This window comes from Empidonax traillii, unplaced genomic scaffold (assembly GCF_003031625.1).
Source record: "Empidonax traillii isolate 1590-97213 ecotype Southwest subspecies unplaced genomic scaffold, ASM303162v1 scaffold275:size1536655, whole genome shotgun sequence".
Taxonomy (NCBI): Eukaryota; Metazoa; Chordata; class Aves; order Passeriformes; family Tyrannidae; genus Empidonax; species Empidonax traillii.
The window spans coordinates 210,250-235,032 of NW_020955468.1; the positions used below are offsets into that span (position 1 = coordinate 210,250).

General features: G+C 36.9%; 1 protein-coding gene across 9 annotated transcripts in view; it reads left to right on the forward strand.

Annotated features, from left to right (window-relative positions):
- The window catches only part of NRXN1 (neurexin 1), a 426,871-nt gene that overhangs the window by 203,625 nt on the left and 198,463 nt on the right, over positions 1–24,783 (forward strand). For all 9 annotated transcript variants that reach the window (XM_027889907.1, XM_027889910.1, XM_027889908.1 and 6 more), the window contains one exon: positions 2,705–2,886. In XM_027889907.1, coding sequence (XP_027745708.1) covers positions 2,705–2,886 — 182 coding nt within the window. The remainder of the gene's footprint in view (positions 1–2,704; positions 2,887–24,783) is intronic.

Below are 24,783 nucleotides of genomic sequence, written 5' to 3' on the forward strand. Positions count from 1 at the left end.
TCGCTGGTTTGTTTGAAGGGCAGTGTTTAGCAAAAAAATGTGACAGAGTCACTCTTGAGTAAGAACAGCAGAGTCTCTCATTGTTCAGATCTGAAGACTTACTTCTGGGTCATTGTATTCAGTATGATTCCACCATCGCTTGGCAGGCTTTTTCTTTGTCTTCTTAATTGGGTAAACACATCTGTTACAACCAAGAAAAGGAGAATTATGCACTGCCACTTAAATCTTATGTACTATTCTAACAGCTTCATCTGTGACATTGAGGTGTAAGGAGTTGGTTTTTTCCTAGCCTTCTCATTTTTGTTACTTGTGAGAACCTCATTCATGACCTGACACAATGTTTTATGAAGTCAACAGAAAGGCTGTCAGGGTTTTTAATGAGCTTTGCATCAAACCCTCACTTTTTCATCAACACAGAACAAATCTTTTTGCTGCAGACACTACTGTGGCATATACTATATGAAGGTCCAAACTCCTCAGCTCAAGATTTGAAGTCAAAAGTAGGAGCAAAGAAGTTGGGGACCATCAACAGTGACATTACCTGTCTCATGTGTCTTCTTTTGGGGATGCATTGTAACTGGAGATTCAACTGTCATTACTGAATGGCACACGACAGGTTATTGTGCATTTCAGGGCACCGCACAGGAGGAGAGCAAGGGTGGGAGAGCAGGAAGATGAGGTGTTTGTCATACACATTCCTAAACTAGAAACCATTTGCCCATGTCCATTACAATCCTGGCACAGCCCTAATCTTCACTACTCGTAAAGAAGCCTTTATAATAATGATAAACCTGGTTTCACTTAGAGTGAAAGTGAAAACTTAGAAATCAGACCAGTTATTGTGTTTGTCTTTGCTGAAGAATATTGACAAATTTTCATAAAATACATGCAGGTTGGTATTTTGGCATCAAGGGAGAAGCCAAGAGATCTATTTCAAGCACAGTGCAATCACACAAGTGTGTGGATATAAAATGAGTTTTACGGTATTTTAGGTGCTATGCACAGTGCAAAAGTATTACAAACTGATGACACTGGAGAAAACTGATGAGTAGGTACTTAATTCCATAAACTTCCATGTTAGAAATACATATAGGGTATCATTTCAAAAAGGCCAGGTGTCCTTTTTGCTTTGAGACTGACAAAAAACAGTCTTGCTGTGCAGTAAAATAAGATTTTGAAACATCTCAAAAGTAGTGTACACTATAAAGTCCTTCTTGGCTTTGGCTTTAAAAGTCCACACATTAAAGGAATTTTAGATCCCTTTATGTGTTCACAGCATTTTGGGTCAATCTTAAATGAAAGTCAGAAAATTACAGTTATGTTGTTATTCACTATCTCCTCACATGGGCATGGGAAGTGTGTAGTGAGAGCATTGAGTGGAATAAACTGAATTACATTTCATAGTATCATAGAATGGTTTCAGTTGGAAGGGACATTAAAGATTATCTAGTTCCAAATCCTTTCCATGGGCAGGGATGTCACCCACTAGATCAGGTTGCTCAAAGCTCCATCCAACCTGGCCTTCCAGAGATGTGGAATTCACAACTGTTCTGGACAACCTCTTCCAGTGTCTCACTACCCTCAGAGAAAAGAATTTGTTCCTGGTAACTATTCTAAATATCTTTTAGTTTAAAAACGTTCCCACTTGTCCTATCACTATCTGTTTAATAAAATAGATAAAATTTAAAAAAAAATAGGTAAAATGTAATAAAATTGCAAGTAACCACACTGAGACAGTGTAGGACAGAGAATAAAATTAGACACCTGTATTTATAATGTGTTGATCTATCTCCCTAAGCTTCGATCTACCTTCATAGAAAAGAAGTGGACAGCTTGTAGTGACTTTTTAAGTGAAAGATCAAGTGTATGCACAATTTGCCTGCTATATGATGTTGTTAAGATACAACTTTAAATGGAAAATATCTGGATATGCTGCTATTTTAGTTCAGAGGAAATATGAAGTTAAGCACCTGAGTGCTAAGTGGTTTAAACACTTGTTTAAAACAGGTTATAGATTTTGTAAGTGCACCCTGGATGTAACGTGTAAAGATTTCCACTTTTAAAAGGTATACATTGAGTATTATGTGAATAAGCCATTGCTTACTCAAATGGTAGACTGATCTCTTTTTGTCCTGACACGACAAGTATGTTTCCATTTGTTATCTCCTTCTGTCACAAGGTGATAAACCTTAGATCTGTAAAAGTCTTATCTGAATGTATTTGCTAAAATCTTGCTTCACTGGGCACAATAATGTGTCATTTTCATTGTGTAAATAAGTATCTGCATTTTTTTGTCAGTCATGAGGTAACTAGAATTACTTGATTTCTCTACCTAGGCCCAGTTTGGGAAAGCATTTGCTTCAGCTCATCCACGTTCTACACATCACAGAAACATGTTCATCAAGCATATGCTTAAGAACTCTCTTGTATAGATATGCATTTCTGAATCAGAGCTATGGTATTTTAGGTCTTTTCAGTTGCAATTAAGTTATATTCTGTGTTGATTGCACTATATAAAAAAACCACTAATATTTCGCTTGCTGCAAAATTTTCAGAGATAAAGGCCTCTTCATCTTGAAATACAATCCTGTTCATTTCTGTAATTCCATTTGCTATGCGAGAACATCCTCGTAGTACATGATTTCCACGTGGGTTCGCGTGGGTGCAAGTGAGCTAATTATATTTATTTCTTTTTTTTTTTCAGCGGGAACAACATATATCTTTAGCAAAGGTGGTGGACAAATCACTTACACGTGGCCCCCTAACGATCGGCCCAGCACTCGTGCGGACAGACTGGCAATAGGGTTTAGTACTGTTCAAAAAGAGGCCGTTTTAGTACGAGTGGACAGTTCTACTGGGCTGGGAGATTATCTAGAGCTGCATATCGTAAGTATTATGACAAATGCATGAGATTTCTTCTTGTCTCGATTGTTTTGTATTTGTGAGTTTTAAATTTATTTTATTTTAATGCAAATATGGTGGTTTGTAAATGAACCTTTTGGGGTCAATAGTGAATTAATGATAATGGCTTATAGCATATGATTCTGTACAGAGTCTCAGAAGCACTCAAACTGCCTTTTATTTGATACAATGCTACTTTACATGGCTTTTCAATTAAAAATCATACTGGGATACCTGTAGAGATGGAGCAGTTTACTGCAATCTAATTACATAGAACAGGATTTAGCAGTGTCAGAGGAAGAAGGTATGTTAATCCTCAGAGATTTAATCTGGAATCTGCTGAGGGAATTACAGTGTATCACCCTTGACTGTGCTTATTAGATAAATTCTAATATTAGAATTTATCTTCCAATTTCACTGTTCTTTTGTGGTGATAAGTCTTAGGCAGAAAGCAAGACTGTCAAGATAGGAAGTCTAAAAATATAATTTCAATTGCCTTAAAACAAATAACTAGCCATCAAAATTGAAAGCATATGGAGTTTTATGACTCCATAAATAAATGATCAGTTGAGAAAAACGTAACTAGGACAGTATGCAACTTTGTTGTTTAGATTAGTCTGAACTTTGTTAATGTGTTCATTTGATTTTTATTTGAGAATGTCTCTACTTTCAGGAACAGTTGAGTTCCTTTTGAGTGAAATTATTTATTGATCTAAAACCAATTACACTTTTACCGTCAGAAAACATTCAGCAGTGATAATTTTCAAAATTAGAGGGAATTATAGTATTCAGTCTTCCCAGGCTCCTTATTTCTGCAAAGGCAGTCTTGCATTGCAGACCAAGATGTTTTTTTTAAATTTTTATTATTTACTGGCTAGAGTAAAAGAAAGAAGGCCTTAAATAAAATTCAGAGGTTTTCTTTACCCTTCTCTTATGTTGAATTGCACAGACAAAATAATTGGCCGGTATTGTGCAATCTTAGTTTAAAAATGTGAACAAAGCAGCTTCTCTCACATGCCAGAAAAACTGAGAGCCTACATATTTCAAGGCAAGTATTGTGTTGCTGGATATAATTTAAATATTTGCTTTTAAAGCATCAGGTGCCTTTTCACTATTGCCCATTTCTTTGCAATTTCATACCAGATCCACCCTCCGTGTTTGACAGTGTTGCTTTCTTCTTACAGTTTTTTCTTGTTCATTAGCATATTAAGGAATGTTTTTCTTGTAATTTTACTATACCTGAAGTTTCTCAAAACTATAATTGTTCAATCTGTCTAGCCATTATTTTTCTATTTTAAAACAAATATTGTATTCATTAATTATGAGTTGGAGATCAAAAATTATTGCCTACTCATAAATGTTTTTGCTTTTAAATTTTTTTTTCCAAATAACTCTCTTATACCTATGCTGTAACAACAGATGGTAAAAATAAAAGAATAATTGAGAGTTTTTTATGGTCAGAAACACTACCAGCTTAATAGAAATGTGGGAAATGATAAATTATATTTTACTGGTCTTTTGAAATTTCTGTGAAGCAGCAAAAAGCCTTTTATCATCGTGCTCTGTGAAGTGATATTGGCCTCCCCCTGCTGTCTTTGCAAGAGACTTTAGTATCCTCCCTGAAGCCTGAACTGCTTCAGAGCAAAATCCATAGTAACTGTGCAGAGTTTCACTGAAACAAGGTTGGACCTTCTGAGAGCAGCTTCAATGTAGTCTGTCTCTAGAGTGGAGACACTAAGGGATTGACCTGAAATCCTAAGACATTTGGCAAGGATTTTTTTAAGGGTTGTCAATGATAGATAAAGCTTGGAAAACTACTGGGATATAATTTCCCAGAGTTTATTTCAAATAAGGATAGTATTCAAAAGAAAGTTGAAAGGCAGTATTTTCAAAAGCACTTGTGATACCAAATCTTATTAAAGTCAGTGGAACTATAGATACTTCTGAGAATTTTACCTGAGATCTATTTTAGCTCAGCAAGGTGTTGTGAAACATCACAGTTATAAAAATGAAGAAGAACATAGAAATGGAAAGGTCTACGTATACATTTTATTTCAAAAATTGTTTATTGGATTTAAGTTTTTCCATATTGGCAGCTACCGTGTTAAACCTGCTGTAATAAAAGTAGCTGGAAGGTTTTGTCATTCAAAACTTCCTTCTTGTGTTGAGATGCCACTAGGAATGCCTTACTAAATACCCAGAAACATGCAAAAGCTATGAACAGTGGAAGTAGGGAATGTGTAATGTGCAATTCTGCATGTTATTTTGCATGTACCCACTCACCTGTTTGTGCAATGAATATGCATGAGTAATAAGTACCTGTGTACACTGAGATGCTCTGTGCATGGATAACTTACCAGTGTTATAATGATCATAACATTACAACAAGATAGAGTTGTGATTTAATTATGCTGTGATTCAGTCTTACAGTATGATAGAAACCAGTTCTTCTGTTGCTGTGTTTCCACTGTACCCAGGAGGTCATTAATCACTTACATCCTTCCCAGTGACAAAATTTGGGAGAGATGTGTAAGGATCGGTTTAAAATGCATTTTCAGCATTTTAATGCCATTCAGGTAGCAAAAAAGAATTGAAACTATTGCTTTGAGTTAAAAAAGTTTAGATTATAGTCCTCACTAGCGTGCTGGGGAGGGTGCTTAAGAGAGCTATGAGGTAGCTTGCTCTTAACCTTCTTCATTCTAGAAATGGAAGAGGAAATTATGAGTTAGATTATGGTACTTCAGTGCGTGCTTGCCCTCTTTATTTATACTGTTTACTTAAAGACGATGTAAACCTAATAATGAAATCAAGCTCATAACAAATTCTGATTTTGAAAATTGCTACTTGATCATCCGAATCACAGCTTTAGTGTAAGGTTAGGAACACGTTTATTTAAAGTAATCATTTAACCTCCCCAAATAACCATTGTTAATAGGAAAAACATTTAAAAAAGTGTGGAATCTGCATTGCTACCAGATGCTTAACAGTTCCAGTGCAAGTATTTTAAATTCCACGATATTCCACCTGTACTGTAGCAGCGTAGATATAAAGGATTGCTTGTGTGTATGATACATATGCATCACAGTGCTTTAAGAAAGGGGTTTTAAAATGTTTAGTCATCCAGAGATGCAGCAATTAGTTTTCACAGCAATCACTTGGCTTCTCTTATGGAAGTGGTCTCTTGTGCAGTCTCTGCTGGGAGATCTAGTTCAAGAGGAAATAGATATCATTGCTTCCTCTCCTGTAGATGGATAAATAAAGAACACAAAGAGCTGATAATTACTGTAAGTTTCATTTTTTCCCCCTTTTCATGACATGGTCCACATCCATCTCCATGCCACACAGAAAAAGGCAGCAGCTTATTCATGCAATGTTTGATTAATCACTATGTGCACTCCTGTCCTCAGCTTTTTCATTGACTTCTAAAGCCCTTAGCTCATTCTGTCAGAGATTGCTGTTCCTACCTCTACTCTTTTTCTCTTCCCACCCTGTTCTCCAAAATCATGAGACAGAAAAGTATACAAAAATACATATGTCCCTGTCTACCCTGTCTATGTGTTGTTGCTACCTTGAATTTCTAACTTTTCTATGGTGAGGCAAAAAGTGAAGTTAGACAAAGATATTGTCTTGAAGGGTGAAGAAATCCTGTTAAATTGCTTTCTGGCAATGCTGGTAGCTAGGAAGCTGGCATTTTCCTGTGGGACACAAGAGGTATTAGCTTTGCTAGTGAAAACAAGGATAGATTTTTATCAGTAGACTTCAACTATTTTAAAAAGTGTATAAATTATGCTATGTTTTCATCTTTCATTGTTGAAATGAAAGACTTTATAACATTTTGTATGCCTGAGGAAAAGAATCAGTAGTTTCTGTGTCTTCCTTGTTTGTGTCATTTGTTAACCAATAGGATTAATACTGTGATGGAAAAGCATGGGAAACTACTTCAAAAGACATGCTAACATATTACCTGAAAAAGTATGGTATGGTTAAGGACAGATAGCACTAATATATGCAAGCTATAACACAATTAACCTGAAATATTGTGAAGATGCAACATTATTGGCATGATAAATTAATCAGCATCATCCTTAGATTTTCAAAATGTATTTGTACAGCCTTCAGAGTTACAATTAATGACTGAGGTGAACAATCACAGGAGAGGAAAGACTGTATATCTTACAGGAAGCAGAGTTTTGAATCATGAATAAATTCAGTTGGTGCTCTGTGTCTGAAATATTTACATACTATATATATATTAAAATACATATTGTGGAAATGGCATTTTTTATTTGAAATTTTTTGAAACTTTTGGCAAGCTTAAAACAGCTCTTATTTGCTGCTCCCCTCCCTCTGTCTCTTAGTTATACATATGCAGTGTTTTGCTACACCAGGCTTTTAATACCTGACTCTCTTAGATTTTATTGTACGCATACATAAAATATGGATAATTTTAATTTATGTAAATACAATTACCTTCCCTCAAGTGAATAGAAATAGTAAAACTCAAGTCAAGATCAGAGTTCTGTGTTTGAGTGTACCAGGGAAACAATTAAAATGTTTTAAGATAAATGCATTTGTTATTCTCTTTTGAGTACTTCACATGTCTTGGGCTTAATGCCTAATGGAAAGTCAGTTGAAAGATTTTTATTGACTTCGTTGTATTTGGATCAATTCCTAGAGATTTGGATGTAATTTCAGTGAGATTGATGATAAAAATATCTTTGATTTTAATGGTTTGTATTTGATCTAATTAATTTTCCCAGGAAGAGTTTAATAATTTTCAAAAAATAATATTCACAGAATAGTGTTTCTCCTAATAATCATCATTTGAATATGAAATTCCTTATTATAATATGCATATATATGCAAAGCAAAGATTTGGTAAGACCAGTGGTGGCTTGTATATTCATGAAATAGTAATGAATTTAAAATCGAATTATTAACATCCAGGAAAATTAAAAAAAAAAAAAAAAGAAAAAGAAAAAAGGAGAACTAGATTTAAGAAATCTGATGTTTTATAGAAGTGCTGAACATGCACATCAGTGGCTAAAGTCAATGGAAGCTGAATATAGTCAGCATCTCTGAAAACCAGGTCATCATCATATCAGCTAAGTGAGCATCAGGGATCACTCTGGAGCCCTGGAACGACTTTGGACCATTTTGTTTATCAGAGTTGTGAATTTTAATATTCTGCTACCTTGCGGCACAAGAAAATTTCATAAGGCTGATATTATCTAATCCAGAAGTCTGCCAGTATTTGATATTTCCTTACTATGCTTATAGAAATGATATTTATTTGTGATTTCTTTTTCTCATTTATACATGTGAATGAAAAATGTTATAGGAAGTTTAACTATTATAGGCAGTGATTGCTCTTCTCTTTGGGAAACAAAAACCTCAGCAATTGGACTATATGTTAACCTTTAAACTGAAGAAAAATTACTATGGAAGAGGGATTTCCAGACTTGCTTATGGGTTTGAATAAAAAAAACCCAGGGCAATCAAAAAAGAATCATTTATGAGACTAGACAGGCAGGTAGGAATGTAATTCAATGCACACAAACATTAAGTTAATTAGAGTGGGAGCAATGAATTAATCTAGGGAATTTGTGCTAAATGCAGCAATCATTTACCTCACTGATCAGGTTAAAGATCTAACTCTGTGAGAAAGAAAATAAATAAATCACTGAGATGGTCAAACTCTGCCTTGAAAACATACAGTTAAATTATTCTTTTGTATTAGCAGAAACATAGATTAAAAAGCTCTGAAAAGGGTTTTTATTATATAAGCTATTTGTTAATGCCTCATCTTGAATACTCTGCACAATCTGTTATCGCACATTGAGCAACAGTGCTCTGTTCTTTCCGTAAACAGGCCAAATTACTGAAAGAAGGTTATGGAAATATGCTAATTCTGGCACAGAACAGACTGATACCTTACTGTATGAAAAATATGAATGGAATTTGTACAGTTGACATAATTAAGCAGTTTGGTTGTGACTACCATCGTGGAACACTGCAAGGAGAAATCCTGACATTGGCATGGCAGGCCGAGCATGCCAGTGCGGCAGGTCTAATCTCCAGCCTAGAAGTGTGCTTGAGGGAGGCAGCTCCTATCATCTTCTTTCCCTCTCCTGGGATAAGCAGAAATTCTCACTTTTTTCTCTATGTAGCTAGTAACTCCCTGCTTTTGGGAGAATAAAAGCTTCCTTCCCAAAAAAGCATGGTGTATGATGGGGTCACCACCTGCCAGCCCCTTGACCAGAGAAAATTGCACAATCATTGGGACCAAAGTTCTAAGCTAAACACTTGTGTCAGTGGCACAGTGTTCCAGCCCTCAACACTGATGAATCTCCTAAAGTGCTTTCTTCTAGCAAAGTTTTAAAGCCTGGCAGAGGTTGAGTAGACCCTTAAAACACTTCTGGTGGGCCCCACATATATTAGAATCATCTGACAGCATTATGGAAAGAATTGCATTCAACTGTCAGAATTGCTTAAGACCTAAAACTTTGTTACTGAATTTAATGGCAAGTCTTCCTATGACTTTACTGTTGCAAACTGTACACAAATGAGACTATATCCAGCAAGGGGAAAGAATGTAAGCATGGGACCATTTTTCTGGGCTCTTGTTGAGCTTAAAAAAAGTGCCAAGATTAGGAATAGCAGAGGTTTGGCCTGAGTCGAGTTATATTTGTGAGAAAACTCTGCGTTTTTAAGAACTCAAGTGGGCCAATTTGGAGTGGGAAGCACAAGAGCAAGCATATTTAATTAATACAAACTTGAACAGACTCATGACCTCTTCAAAAAGCTGTTCTTATTTTTTATATTGTTACTTTTAAAGCTCTGAAGTACTCTATGGATTGCATCCAGTCTTTTTTTCAAGGGTTCTTTCTTTCTCTTCCCTTTCCCTCAAACACAAATTCGCGTGTTGTGCAAATTCTGCAGTCTCAGTGAATCCCAGTGAAAACAGGTGGCAAATCTCCAGGGTCTCAGGGATCATATACCTTTTCCACAAAAGGAAAAAGGGAGTCACTTCAGATGGTGACTGTATGATGTATTCCCATGGAAGACCTTCTTGATGGGGACCACTGATAAGTTCTGTTTAATTAAAGAACAAAAACAGCAACAGCAAAGCAAATATGCATGTGGCCAAAATTCAGAGATATATCCTTCTATGCCAAGGTTTTTTCATATAAATACAAAATTTCTCGCTTCGAACAGGAGGTCAGAAGAATTGGTTTATAATGTACAGATAAATAAATAGACCATCTTTCCTCAATAGGAGCACCTTTCCTAGTTAACATTATATTACCTCATTGATATTTTAGATCCATCAGAATCTAGTCACATCCTTTTAATCCAAAATTCCTCGCCCTGGCCACTAGCCAACATCCTTTCATATGAAGGTTACAGATATTTTAATAACTTGGCACCAACTCTTCCAGAACATTGCCATATATGAAAGGAGTCGATGAAAAATTTAGCAGGCATCTTAGCAACCTTATTAAGATTTAAAGGATACTTTACTATTTGCAATAGCAAAGCAGTTGAGATGTTCACTGTAACCTGGCTGATCATCCGAAGGAAGAAGCACAGAATCATAGGAAATTATTGTGATGATTTGGAGAATTTGAGCTCTGGATGATTAAGAGTGACATCTAAAAACAGGCCACTTTTTTCCACCTATCCTTTGCGGGTAATATTATGCTTATTATATCTAGATATAGATATAATATTAACTATATTATACACTTATTATATAATATCTATAGTAAGAATATACTGTTTATTATACCTAGTAATGTAACAGAGTCAGCACTGATAATATTTCCTAGCTTATTATCACCTGGTTCTTTCCAAATTTTAGAGGAGCACAGAAAGATTTGCACTCCCTCCTTCCTGCCAGGCATGCCTGGCTGAACACCAAGTGGAAGGCAGTTGTACCCAGTGTGTTAGAAGCTGTGACAGAGCAGGGTGTAGACAGGTTTTAGGCACTTTGGGCTGACAATGTGTTGTTTGAAAAAAAAAAAAGAGGACAGACAGGAGCAATGACATCATTTTCAGACTATGCTTTTAGCCCCTGATGGCAGCTTGAATAAGAGACAGTGACTCTCAGACTGCTGTTGATCCGTTGAAAGAGGCCAGGTTTGCACAGGACAAATCAAGGATTGTTTCTTATGAATATAAGCCAGAATCCAAGATCTGGCCCATTAACTCCCATCTTTTAAATTTATGGTTTCTAAGTGAAGATAAGGATGTAGTGTGCACTGCATCACATAGCACTGCAAGTGTAGCAGTTTTTCAGTGGATGTGCAGTATGAACAATATCATTTTTAATACCAGTGAGAGTGATTAGTCTATTGATGCAGAACACGATGAGGGCAAAAGTGCTGCTGGTGACCTGAGCAGCTTCTGATCCTAACTCTAGAGTAATTCTCATCCCACCACTTCCACTATTGATTTGTTTGAAAATACTGCAGAAATATAAGTACGAGCAGGATCAACATCAGGCCAGAAAACTCCTGCCAGAAGGTGAAAGGCGCAAAGGCAATTTTACAGAGCCTGTTGCTTTCTTTAAGTAAACGTTACTAATACAGGTAATCACTTTGTGCTAATAAGGAAAGGTCATCTTAATACTATTTCTTATTTTGTGAGATACTACCTTAATTGCAACTCATAGTTAGTTAATTAGACCACTTACTTAATTCAGGTTTTGCTGCGTGAAACCTTAGTGTCATCAGCAAATTGAAAACTTGTTTTAATATTTAATGCTAATTTACTTTGTTTCTTCTAGACTGTTTCATTGTCTTGAGCCTTATCCCTGCTCCCTTATACCGCTGTGTCAGTGAGGAGTAACGATAGTAAAATTATTGGATTTAATCTGGTTTAGCAGAGGTTAGAACTGAACACACTGGGCCTGGCTTCTGCCTTCTTCCAATTAAGTTACTTAACTTCTGTAAACTTTGGCCCTAGCTCATTGCACAAGGGTTATGCAGGAAACAGAGCCAGAGCAGGGAATTTATTTGTGTTTTCTGAAACCCTGATTACCAATTATATCTTCATCTGCTTTTCAGTAACTTGCCTATTCTGCTTAATCTCCCTTACCTGAGCATGACAAGTTTGACTACAGTGCATCTCCACCGCTGGTCTGTCACTGAACAGCGTATTCCTTTCTCTCCCAGCAACAACCATAGATGTGCAACATTTGCCTTCCCTATGAATCTATCAGTGATTCTTCCCATTTGACAGTGGGCTGCTGCCGTGAAGTCTCTATTTTTTTTTTTTTTGCTTAGATCATACCACTCACACGAATTTCTGCAACAATAACAGACAGGATAAAGATTTAATGATCTGATATTGTCAGTGTTCTGTGTTCTGGCGGCTTATGTTTAATGTAACAATCCCACTAACAACAGGTGAGTTTGCTGTTAAGTGTTTGGAGAGGCTTAAATATCTCACTGTTCATGAAAGCCCATTTACACTGAAACATTCTGATGCTACAGAGGGTGGATTAGCTGAAGGAACTGATTCATGCATTTCTTGGCTTTTGATAATTACCTAGCTTACACTGAATAAGGTGAGGGATGCAGAGGAACAAAGGAAAGAAATAGTTCTTCAGTTTTACCAGTTCTCTGTGAAATTATCCCAACACCTTCAGTGTAGCATTATGAAGCTTCTCAAATGGCTTTAACTTCTTGTGCCAGAGTTTATAGGTGATAATCTATATTCAGTCAAGGACGAAATGTAAATCCAGATACTCCCTCGGGAAGATGTAAATCACTCTTGCTGCTGCAGCATTACACATTCTCTGTGGTCTAGGAAAGCTACTCATACAGGAGTGGGAAGTCTTCCCTCTGTATATTCTGCTGTTGCATCAGGTAGTCCTCTTGATCCCAGGCCTCTGGGTTGAAGGATGGGGTTGAAGCATGACAGCCTCAACAGATAACATCATGCTCTGTTTTGGGGCTGCAATCTCTTGTTATTTTCAGTTCAGCCCTCACCCTTGATGGGCTTGCAACTTACTGCTTACAAACTGAATTCTACAGACTGCATGCTTCTGGTCTGCTGTGAAACCCTATTAGTGTCCTGAAACCTTGTGGGGCTTTTTTCCCTGTCCTAGTGAATTCCAGGGAACAATAGTGAGCTCCTGGAGCAAAGTACTCGGCCTTTCCCTTGTATAGCAGATGGAATTTTTAAGACTGCCTGTGGATTATGTAGCAGTGCCTTCTCAGGTAGGGACAAGCACAAAGAGCATCGTTATACGTGAAGCTACTTTATACCCATTAAAATAAAAAGTGAAAAGATTATGCTATAGAGCCTTAATAACCACTCAGCATATTTGATAATGTCACTGCTGTCGGTATCATATTCACCATGATGTTTAATAGTGGAACAGATGCAGCTCACTAGAGCACCACATGGTATGCAGCAGCAGGGAGTCCCATTTGACAACTTGGTTTTGTTTTATTTTCTTCCCAGAGAGCCTTCCCTGATATCCCAAGTTTCTGTACTGATTTGCTACTCAGCAAACAGAAGAAGGCAAGGGAATTCTTTATTGCTTGTTTTCAAAGCAAGAGGGGGTTTCACATTTTAGTGGAAGTACTATGAAATTCCTAATAAAGCTAATATAAGGCATGTTTAATGTCAAATTGTCTGCCCTTGATGTGAAATTAGTTGGGTTGTTGCAGGTAGCATATATCTGTATGCATGGGTTACTTGTAGGATAGCAACTATACTGGGTTTTGGAGGTGGCTTCAAGTTTGGGGATTTTTATTTTCTTTTAATTGCAAGATTTTTTTGTATACATCTGCAACTCACTTTGCACAATGAGCAGTAACTCTTGGCTGTAATAGTGCCATGGGATGCTACAGTTGTTTGGTGCTTTTAGATTTGCTCTCTATGGAACAATTCAGAGGAGCATTTTGTAAGACTTTCCAGTCTTCTAATTGCTTGTCTGAAAAAACACCTGAGATTGTACTCTGAGGCTAAAATAAGATGACTGTGCTGTTAATGTATTCTAAAAAATCAGTGGATAGTACAGAGGAGATATTGAAACCTGGACTGTATTATTTGGGTATTTCTTTCCAGGAAACATACAGTAAAGATGGGAACAAGACTAAAATTGCCGCAAGAATGTTATTCACCTCATATTGCCTTGTCCATAAATAAACACTGAAACTCCCTTGGTTATATTTCTTATTCCTTATTAATATGGTTATATATTTAAAGATAGGTGCTGCCACGGGCTAAATTAATGAGCAGTGTCTTCCCCAGAGCTGAAAACTCGTCACAACTTTGTGCTTTGTGCTCAGCTGAGATGCTCCTTTGGAAGATATTTAAGATTTCTGGGTTTCTATCCCTAATCTACTTTCTGAACATTTTGCTGGCTATTTAAACAGGCATTCTTAAGGCATTGATTTCCTTTTCTTCCCTCTTGCTTTTCACTGCATATTCAAACTCAAAAAAACGACCGGCATGTCTCCTTGTCACAGCTGTAGTGTGGTACATGATGACACCAAGCTGTGCTAGTGTGGGAGGAGGGGAGACAGGGGTTGCAAGCACTGTGGAGAACTGATTAAAATTCAAAATGAGCTTGATAAAGTGGAGAAATAATTTGAAATCAGGAAGATGAATTTCTACAAAGGAAAGCGCCGATTCCTGTACCTTAAGATGGAAAAATCAAATGCACAGCTATAAAATGAGGAATAATTGTGGCCTAGAAGTAGTTCTGCAGAAAAGATTGGAAAGTTACAGCTGATTGCAATTTGCTGCAGACACAGACAGGCATCAATCTGGGATGCATTGACAACACATCAGGGTTGGCAGAGGAGGAAAAGCTTGTTGTTTGCACAGTACTGCTGGGACCTTAACTGAAGAATGATGTCCAGGTTTTGGTGCTTGGCTTTTGGAAAGGAGGTAAGCAAAGTAGGCAGTTACTAAAAGAATCAGCAATCTATTCTGCCTAATTCCCAAGAAGAAAATGAAGGAGTGAATTCTGTTTTGTTTATAAAAGACAAGACAGGGTTATGGTTATGAAACCATCCTCTAGTGTATATATAGGTTGTTAATAATTACGACTGGCTCATTTGTTTTGGGTGTCTGTCAGGATAAGGTAAGAAATAGCTGGTTTATTTTGCAACAATGCGTTTGGGTATTGGAAAAAATTTCCAACTGCTTGATGGCTGGCAGTGGAGCTGGCTTCATAGGCAGGCCTTGTTAATTTATGCTTTCAAGATCAGACTACTTTCCTGTTGGTAACGGGAATGCCATGGAGACTTTTGCTCTGTGTTTTTGCTAAAGCTAGCCTAGATGTACTCGCTGTTGCTGGCAAGTGATGGGTTTAGCAAGGTCTTCTTAAGTTGTACACTCCCTTATATGCTGCAGTTTTTGACTTGGTAGGCTTAGGTCCAGGAATGATTTAAGATGAATGCTTGGATGCAAGCACAGGAAAGTTCTCTGGTTTCATTTCTAAAGACACAGAAAAGGGAGAGAATAAGCGGCTGCTCAGTGTCTTCTTTCAATATCCATTGGTCTTAGTGCCAGCAGCAAGCTTGGAAGACTGTGTGCAGCAGCACAAGGTAGAACCTGCTCCCTCTCTGCCATATCAAGATCCCCTCTCGTTTAACACTTAGCAAACTGCTTTGCTGCTATATGCAGGAAAGAAACTTGAATCCGTGTGGATGAGAATTGCTCTGCAGCCCAGCAAAGGCCTGTTGGCATATTCCTCACTGACTGTTGGCATGTGCCTCCTCTTCAGTTTGTGGAGAAGGTGGTGGTGATGTAACTAACTTTGCCTCCTCGCCCACCTCTCAAATGTTAGCAAGTGTTTGCTTTGGTTGATGTGTGGGAGTAGTGAGGTAATTTGCACCATCCTGGTGTGAATCCAAAATAACCCCAATGGGCTAAATTGATTGCTGAGCAAAATACATTTGGCTACATTGCAAGAATAATGTGCAATTGGGGTGAATTTATTTTTCATGTCTTTGAGCTATTTGGCCAGTTCACTGATTTCAGACATAGCTGCACCTCTCTGGGAAATGTTTTGAAGGTCTCTGATTACAGTAGTGCATGAAGATTATCTGAAAGATAATCACTCACAAATCATGGAAGGTGAGCTTTCCTGTTTCATTTCTAAAATAAACTGTCTGGTTTCCTTACATTACTGACTATTTGTGATGTGGCTTTCTAATGATTTTAATAGAATGTTGATTAAAAAAATTCCTTTAGGTGTTAACAATCGTCACAGCTCTGGGTTTATATCCTAAAAGCTTGGTATACTTTAAACATTGAAGAGGTTTTATCTTTCTATCTGTGACTAAATCTTGATTCTCTGTACAAGTCTTTGTCAGCAGGCTGTATTCTGGGGTTTCCTCTGGAGCAAAGGCAGGATATTTCCCTGAAAACCAGCCATGCTACATCTGCAGGCATTTGGTCTGAATTAACCCCACTTGGGTTTTTGGTTATTGCTTTGCAGTGACAGCTGATAGTGGTCTGCTTAGATGTGAATTACCAAGATTACTCTGGTTCTGCAGTCAAATGTGCAGTAGAGAAGGAGCAAGTGTTTGCCTCTGTGCCAAGGAAGGCGAACCTCCCCTGCTTGTGTCACCCCATCCTTTAACCACCCTATCTCTCCTCCTTCTTCCCAAGTTGTGACATGCAGCTTCACCAGCTGTTTTGCAGTTCTGCAGTTGCAGAGTTAGGTCCTGGATGTGCTTCATTGCCCCAAAAGATAGAAGTCACCCAGGCTGATAATGTATGTCCTTTCATCGAGTTGGAAGAAAAATGATGAATAAATTTGTTGCTGTGACTGTGTCAGGGCTGTCACCTTATCTGTCTTGTAATGGAGATGTTGTTCAGCATTTCTAATTATAATATTCATCTTCACTATCTCCTGACACAGGTGTAGTATCAGGATACTAGTACATGACATTTATTACTTTTGACCCTCTGAGGCACCAGTCACAAGCATTTCTGATTTACTGGCAAACGTAATTGGTTTCCTCCAATCCTTCCTTTTCTCGCTGAAAATATTGGAGAGTTTCATGCTGCATTTTTTCTGTAATGTACAGTAACATTAAAAATCAAGACAGGAAAGTGGTTTTGCCTGAATCATATTCTCCCACACACATACTACTGATAAAATGGTTATCACAAACATTCCTTACACAGTTAGTATTTTTGTTAAATTATAGCCACGATTGATTTCTACATCAGAATTTTTCACATGCAAGCTTATGCTTCAGAAAGCTTACTGACTTGGAATATTTTTTAATTAATTTTTAAGGGTCAGCTTGCAAGAGGGTTCCTGATCACAAAAAAATTACTTATCTGTGCTGAGTTGGAGGGTGTAGAGAAAGCAAAGTATATTCACAATATCACTTCAGGAGGTAGAGCCTTCCCTCTATGCTGCTCTGCTCTGCTTCCTTGTGGGCCTGACTGGTAATGAGTGATACTAAATTATGGTTCCAAATGAAAAACTAGTACTTCTCCTTCTGGTTGGGGAGACAATAGCAAGGCTTTGACTCTAAAGGCTGATTTTAAGGAAGGCTGATTTTTAGGAAGTTAGTAGGCTTTTCTGCTATTGTTCAGCTGGCTTTTTTATAAGTGTCCCAGGTGAGATGCTCATATTAGTTTTGAGTTTTTCCCTCTAACTTAAGCACATTCACCAATCTCAGGAAAAACTTCATGGGTTTTCAAGCTTCTGTTATTTTGATCTAATGTAGGTTGAAACCATCACACCTAACTAAACCTTGTAGACACAAAGCAAGGGTTATCCACTTAGTAACTGTGTGGTTTTGTTCACTGCCGGGAACTGGGTGCAGTTGGAGAAAGACCAGTGATCTGATTTAGGTAATAGTGCTGTATAAGTTAAAAAGTTTTTTTTTTTTTTTCCAGTCTCATTTCTCGATGGAAATCTGAATGTGGAAAATTTTCAGGATTGTGATAGAATGTATAAGATAGAATGCAAAGGGAACTCTTTTGCTCAGAACCACTAACTGACTTCAGTGGGAGTGGAAGAAACCTGGATTCAAATTCTTTCCCCATCTAGTTCAGAGTGGGATCTGATCCAGACTCTCACAGTGTAGCTTCAGAACTTTAATTTCAAGTTTTGACTCGCCTTGGTGACAGAACCATTGATTAATTCTGTGCTTATAAAAATGTAAAAAGTTTATTTTTGTAGCTGTACCTCAGGAAGGAGATATTTTTCAAAACTTTCTTTCTTTTTTTTTTTGTGAAAGAAATTGTTTTCCGTTCCATTTTGGTGAAACCACATCATCCATATATTGATGACAAACTGGTTGTCTTGTAAGGTCATTATAATCCTGATTGCAGTTGCTTGTTTTTGCTAAATACAGGATCTATACAGCAACAACTTAATGAAAGATTTTTAGTCAAAATTCAGGATAGAGACTTGCTTTATATCTCATTCAAATAATCAAAAAGGTTTCCTAACTGTTGTTTCTAGAATTGTTTGGAAGTGCAGGAAGCAATATACTTTTAGAACGCTGCAGGAGTTTCGCAGCATTAGGGACACATTAAAAGAAAAATGTCACTCTGCACCAGCTCTTAACAGGAAACATGGCATATCCACACTTCCTAGAACCCAGTGCATATTTCCAAAGGCCAAAACCTTTTCTAAATCTTGTAATGCTGCTGAATTTATCAGTCTTCATAGGACAATTGAATATGTCTGCAGAAGTGGACAAAGGACAGGATGATTAAGCACTGTAGTGATGAAACAGAAAGAGCATTTAGGTGACACATTCTCTTATGCATTGTAGCAGGTATTTTCCTAGCTGTAAAAGAAGCTTATGCAGTTTTTATTAGCAATTCTAGCCACCTGAGATACTTTAAATCTGGATTCTATGTCCTAGTTGCTTGATTTATTAACACCCCCAGGAAAACATAGGCAACATAATGATTCCCTATATCAATCACTTGTTATAAAACTTCAGAAAGATTCAGTAATTGTAACCAAAAATTAATACATTAGAATGAAAGATGTTAGAATGAAAGATGTTTTAAATGACTATTTAATGGTTTAAGAATAAATATCCCTTTAAAAGCCTGCTGCAACTCTCCATTTTGTTTCCTGCTAAAAATGAATTCCTGCTGCAAGAACTCTAAGGCTCTCAAGTTAGAGACCTAAGTTGTTGGGTTAGGTTTCTATTGGCTACCAGGCACTTAAGAGGATATGTGTGATGGCATAAGTGTAAATGGGGAAAATTCACATCACTGCCCAGGCAGGACATTTTGGTCACTTTTTCCTCACCTCACATGTTCTGAGTGATAGAAAATAAATGAGTGTGGGTTGCAGCTAGAGAGTTCCTTAATGGCTGGTATTAAATATATTTCTCAACAATTCAGAATATTCTTCTGATGGACACTGTATCAGTTAATTTCCATAATTTTATTTCTTCTCGTTTTCAACATATTTCTAGAGCAGAAGATTATCCGTGCATAATAGAAACCTGTTATGCAGAGCTTATGTGCATGTGTTTTGAGCTTTCAAGAAATGTAAACTTTCCAGTTTCAGATTGCAGACCTGCTTTATAAAGCTTTTTTTTTTTTTTTTTTTGACCACCTGGCTAAAATGCAGCTCCTTAATTTTCACAAGCCAGAGAAGTCTCTTTGGTGTTGCATCACTGCTCTGTTCAAGTTTTGGAATGAAAATTATAAATTGTAACCATTTACTTACCTTCTCTTTGATTATGAAATGATGCTTTTAAAATAATGACAGAAATGCAATTGTAAAAAATTCACTTAATTCTACAAATACTAGACCCAGTTGAGTTGTTTTCTGCTTTTTTTTCTTTTTTTGTTGTTCATAAGACACAAGATTACGTGTTTGTTCTACTTTCTATTGCTGTTCCAGACCTGTACAGTAGAAGTTAATTCCAATTTCAACTGGTTTAGTTAAAATACATTTAGGTCATACCAAAAGCAGATATCTAAAGTTTATTGTGTTGGCATAAAAAAGCAGAAAATGTAGATTCATTTTATATGCTTTTAATGTTAATTCTCTTGGTCATATTTTCAATCTTTTCTGCAAGATCATGAACAGTAGGTACTTATTTTTTATGATTATAAGTGGTAGTAGTATTTTAAGGAATGCAGTGTAAACTGCATCTTCTGATAATGGAGAAAAAAATTGTTTTTGCTAAACAGTAGGAAGGGGAATGAGCATTGATAATATGCCTAGCCTCCATCTAGGTAACAAATACAGCAGGAAAGTGTGTCTGTTCTGAAAGACAGTTCTGAAACAAGATTTTATAACCCCTGTGTGACTTTGAGGATCTCAGGTTAAAAAAAAACAAAGTGCAAAGGTAGAGAGTTTCAAGTTCAATTGCAACGCTTATTTGAATATACAAATCCAGAGCTTATTTGAGACCCCCTTTTAAAGAAAGCTTGCATGGATGATTCGGTGGTGCAGTAAGAACCAAATGGGTGAACTGGTTTTAAGATTGTCCCTGTGACTCTCATTGAGAAGCATAAATTAATTTTTAATTCACACCTGTGGCTTCTGCAAAAAAAAATATCCTGAGGAAATGGTGTCAGAGTTGATTGTAGAAAATTTGTTATAACTGCATTATGTATCTAAATTATTATATTGGATGACAATTTCTATTATTTTCACAAGGTCCATTCATTTTAATTATAATTTACCACTCAAGTATACAATTCTTTTCATGTTAATCTTCAAATTATTCTTGCTTTTGCTTTAATAGCTATTTATGAGTCATTGAAAGTACACCTAATTAATACCTCTGCACATTGCTACAATTAAACATTAATCAGATTAGATTTTTAGAGTAATGTGCTACCAGTCTTCTAATCTTCTAAGTTACAACCTGATAAAAATTTTATTACCCTAGTTTCAAAGTTCTCAATGGGGAAGGGATTTCCATTTAGTGCATTTAATTCATTCCTATACAAATTTTACACTCTTTTTAATTCTCTCTAGATAAATTGGTTAGCAAATCAGAAGTAAACTGACACAAAGTAAACTAAAATTTTAGATATAAGTTTTTTTAAAAAATTTTTAGTTGTGAGCTTGTCAGAAAGATCTAACTGAAGCACTGGATGCTGATTTTTATTAACATGGGATGACAATGTTTAATCAACCTATTTCCTTCTTCCCCTTCAGTTTAGAAGAGAAAGTCAGTAGATGTAGGCATGAAACAATGCATGAACTTTCAAAAGCCACTTTAACAGGGAGTTTCATGCAGTTGGTATAACATTTGAGCATGGCTGGTTTTGTCTCATTTTTTTATTTCATTAAATTTTTTTACTTTCTAACTGTTGGTGGGGTTAAAAAAAAACACCCAACATTTTTTCCCAGTGTGTCAGAACAGACAAATGACTGTCCACTGGCAAGCCATTGTTCATCAGTGGTTGCTGTTGAATCACTCACTGGGTCTGTGTGCTCCTCCACTCTTGATCAATGCTACACAATGGCCTGTTCTCCCCCCTGCCCCAACTTCTAGATTCAGCTGCTGGTAAGACAGGGGATATATGACAAGAGGTGGACAGGTGAGAAATTAACGTTATTGCATCCCCGAAACTTATTACCGACTCTATTAACTTGCTTCCAACAGTGAAAAATCCTTTTTGAATCCTCAGAAGTTCTGAGCAGCAAGATGGAATGAGCTCTGTGTCATAGGTTAGCTCTCCTGGATCATCTGCAGCTTAGAAGTATATCGTACATTTTTTTCCTCAGAGAGCTAAACCTCTTCTCTTCATTCAATAGAGAAGTAAAGATAATTTGATCTAGACAAGGGCACAGCAAAGACAGCAGATAACCTGTTAGAACAGCTTTGCATCGGAACTGGAGAGATTCCAACTTTTACTTTGATTCTTAACAGGTTTAATTAACACTGTTTCTTACTCAAGCTTATTGCACTGCCAGAGCTGATTTGTTTAATGCTCTAGCATTTCTACCCCATACAGTGAGTTTGTAAGGGGAACATCCAATTTTGAATTTGTTTTGTAAGGAATTGTTACAAATCCAGAAACTTTAGACTATTCAACCAGTTATAGCTATCAATCCTGTGATCAAAGTGTTGGGACCAATATTGACGGGGGAAAAGAAATAGTTAGGAAGTTGTACTTTCCCTGAACTGAAAATGTTTCTGGGTATGAACAAATAGCCTTTTCAAAGGATGGGTTATATTTTGTCTGTTGTGCAAAAAGGATGAAGTTTCTTGGTCCCCTCATGGGGGCTTCTCTGAAGTCAAAAGGAACTGGTAGGATCTGTTACGAATGTGGTGTGAAGGGAGGGTTTGAGACTCTTGCAGTAATAGTCTGGAGCTGGAGCTCTGAGCCATCAGGGTTTTATGAAGCTTGGAGAGGTTTAAGTGAGTGTGCATGAAGTGATGTATCCTGAGCTGATGCCTGTGAATGCCTTGGCTCCTTCACCCTGGCAGAGGAAAGGTTCCTTTGAGAGTTCTGAGCTGGTGAGCTGAGCAACGTGGCTCTGCTCCATCTCTTTTGGGGAACAGTGCTGTGCATGTTCAGCAGTCTGAAATACCTCATGGGCTGCAGCGTGCCATGTTCAGGAATGGATGGCTCATCCACAAACAGCTGCCACCACTGCCTAGTCTGATCTTTGGCAAAACGTGAACTGCATGTGGTGTTGCTGTGAACATCACACAGGCTGTGGACTGTAAACCAAGTCCAAGATATGAAATGTCCCCATAGGAAGTATGATTTCCTTTAAGTCTAGGGAGGATGTTGAATGTGAGTTATTCTGTTGTCCAGAACACGTAGTGTAAGAGAGGAAAATACCCTTATTGCTGTGTTGTCTTAATTGAAAGTTATGTCCACTGTCATTTGTTTTGTTTTTGATCTGTTAAATTGTACGTAGTGAGGACTCATCTGTTTAAGAGGTAGCTACCAGTGATTCCCTTCTGCTACTCCTCTACAGAAATATTCATGGTTATATGATTATTTATGTCAAGGTTCATGTCTCTCTATTATTTTATTCTTCAGGTACTACATCATCATGATTGTATCTCAGCAGTGCTTGCCATCAAACCTCTGCTAAGCTCTTTTCATAAAAGATTGATTTTGGGTTTTTTTCCAAGACTTTAATGAAGACTAAATACCTGGTACTTTGGTGAGATCACCAAGAGATCCTACTGGATGGTTTAATTATAAGGTTTAAGGATGTTTTTAAAAGGAAGAAAATAATTTCATCTTTGAAGGCTATTTGGAATAAGGGAATAAAATATCATTTAGAAATTAGGAATAATTTGTAAAAAATCAGACCAGTCCTATACCTTCAAAGACACAGCTCTGAATTAACTTCCCTCCAGATCCCTACCCCAGAACTACTTTTTCTAGTCTTGACATCTGCTGGTTATTTCAAATAGCCATGGGCACAGGGTAAGAAGAAGTAAAAATTTAATGTTACACTCAGCTCTTGTTAATATTAGCAGATAGGATACATACTCATGCACTGTTCAGAGGCTCTCTGCTACATTAATGGTAGGAAAAAAGAGTGTTTTTGGAAGATGTTGAGAACATGCCCTGGCATGGAGACTTCAGCACTCTGATCTTGAATTCTTTAACATGTTTTCTTGGAAAAACATTCAACATCTGATATTTACCCAAAAACAAAGCAAGAACTGGCAACTTAAATTTTTAATGGATGTTCTTTCTGGCAGTTCCTAAATTGAAAACATTGGCATGCCTTTCTTTCTCAATATACAGTTTATTGCCCCAATCAGCATTAAAAACCTAAAGTGGTTTTGTTACTTTTTAATTCAGCCAAGCTGCTACCAAAAAAAGTATATTTAAAACAGCCCTGTAAAACCAAAAACAAACAGAAAAAAAGAACAAGGTAAAATTCTCTTCTGTGTGTGAGCTACCTGGAGGACTCAGGGACCATTCTTGCCCCCAGTTTTAAAAAAATTAAATAGGTTCATTTGCCAAGTTTTTTTCAGACTTTTGAACTATTCCATGGCAATTTTAGGCAACATCTTAATGGCCATATATTCCAAGCTTGCATTTGGATGATTTTTAGACATACTGTTTAAAAGGCACTTTAAATGAGAATAAAACTTGCAGAACATTAAATCAAGATATTATTACTAGTAGAAAAGAAATTACATGGTTATTGCTATGGAGGAATTTTTGTCCATTACCGCTGTAGCGTGGTTTTAGAGCAACTGCTCAAGTGGGGACATAAATAGGAAACTGATGTTACTTTTATGTATGATTTTCCTCAATGATCTGCCCTAAACTGAGGTTTGTTCTTGCAATGTTTAGCTTTGCTTTCCTATTTTCAGCACTGATTTCACTTGGGCAGTGTGTAAATCAAAGAATGTATTTGGGTTTTTTTGGGAGGTTGTTTGATCTAAGTTTTTTTGCGTTAGTTGTTTTTTGTTTTATCTCATCCCCCCATATCTGAGCTTGAACCATTTATGCCTCTGTATGTGTGTGTTTATATGTAGTATCTTGCACTGTTACGTGAACCCAAATAGCTTTCTAGGCTGTTACTGTTGAATGTAAAAAACTAATGCTCAGGAGGACAATTTTGTCCATCAGACATTGATGTAAAGTATGATAGAAATGTTATTGTTTGGCTTGATTTATAGCTTGTTTTGTAAGATAGACCCCAAGCAGAAATGCTGACCTCTCCAGATAAAGCCAGTAATGTAACGGTTTTATTTTTCATTTAAATGTCTCTAGGGTAGTAACCTCTTTTTTTTATTATTATTATTAATTTAAATTAATTTTTGGAATTAAGCCTATGTTTTTGTGTTTGTCTCTCAGTTCTGAGCCTTGGGCAAGATGTAAGGCTGGGCAGAAGATGACCAGCACAATGCATCTTGATAACCATGACAGTTTTCTCTTGGCCAAGATAAAATACAGCTGCTC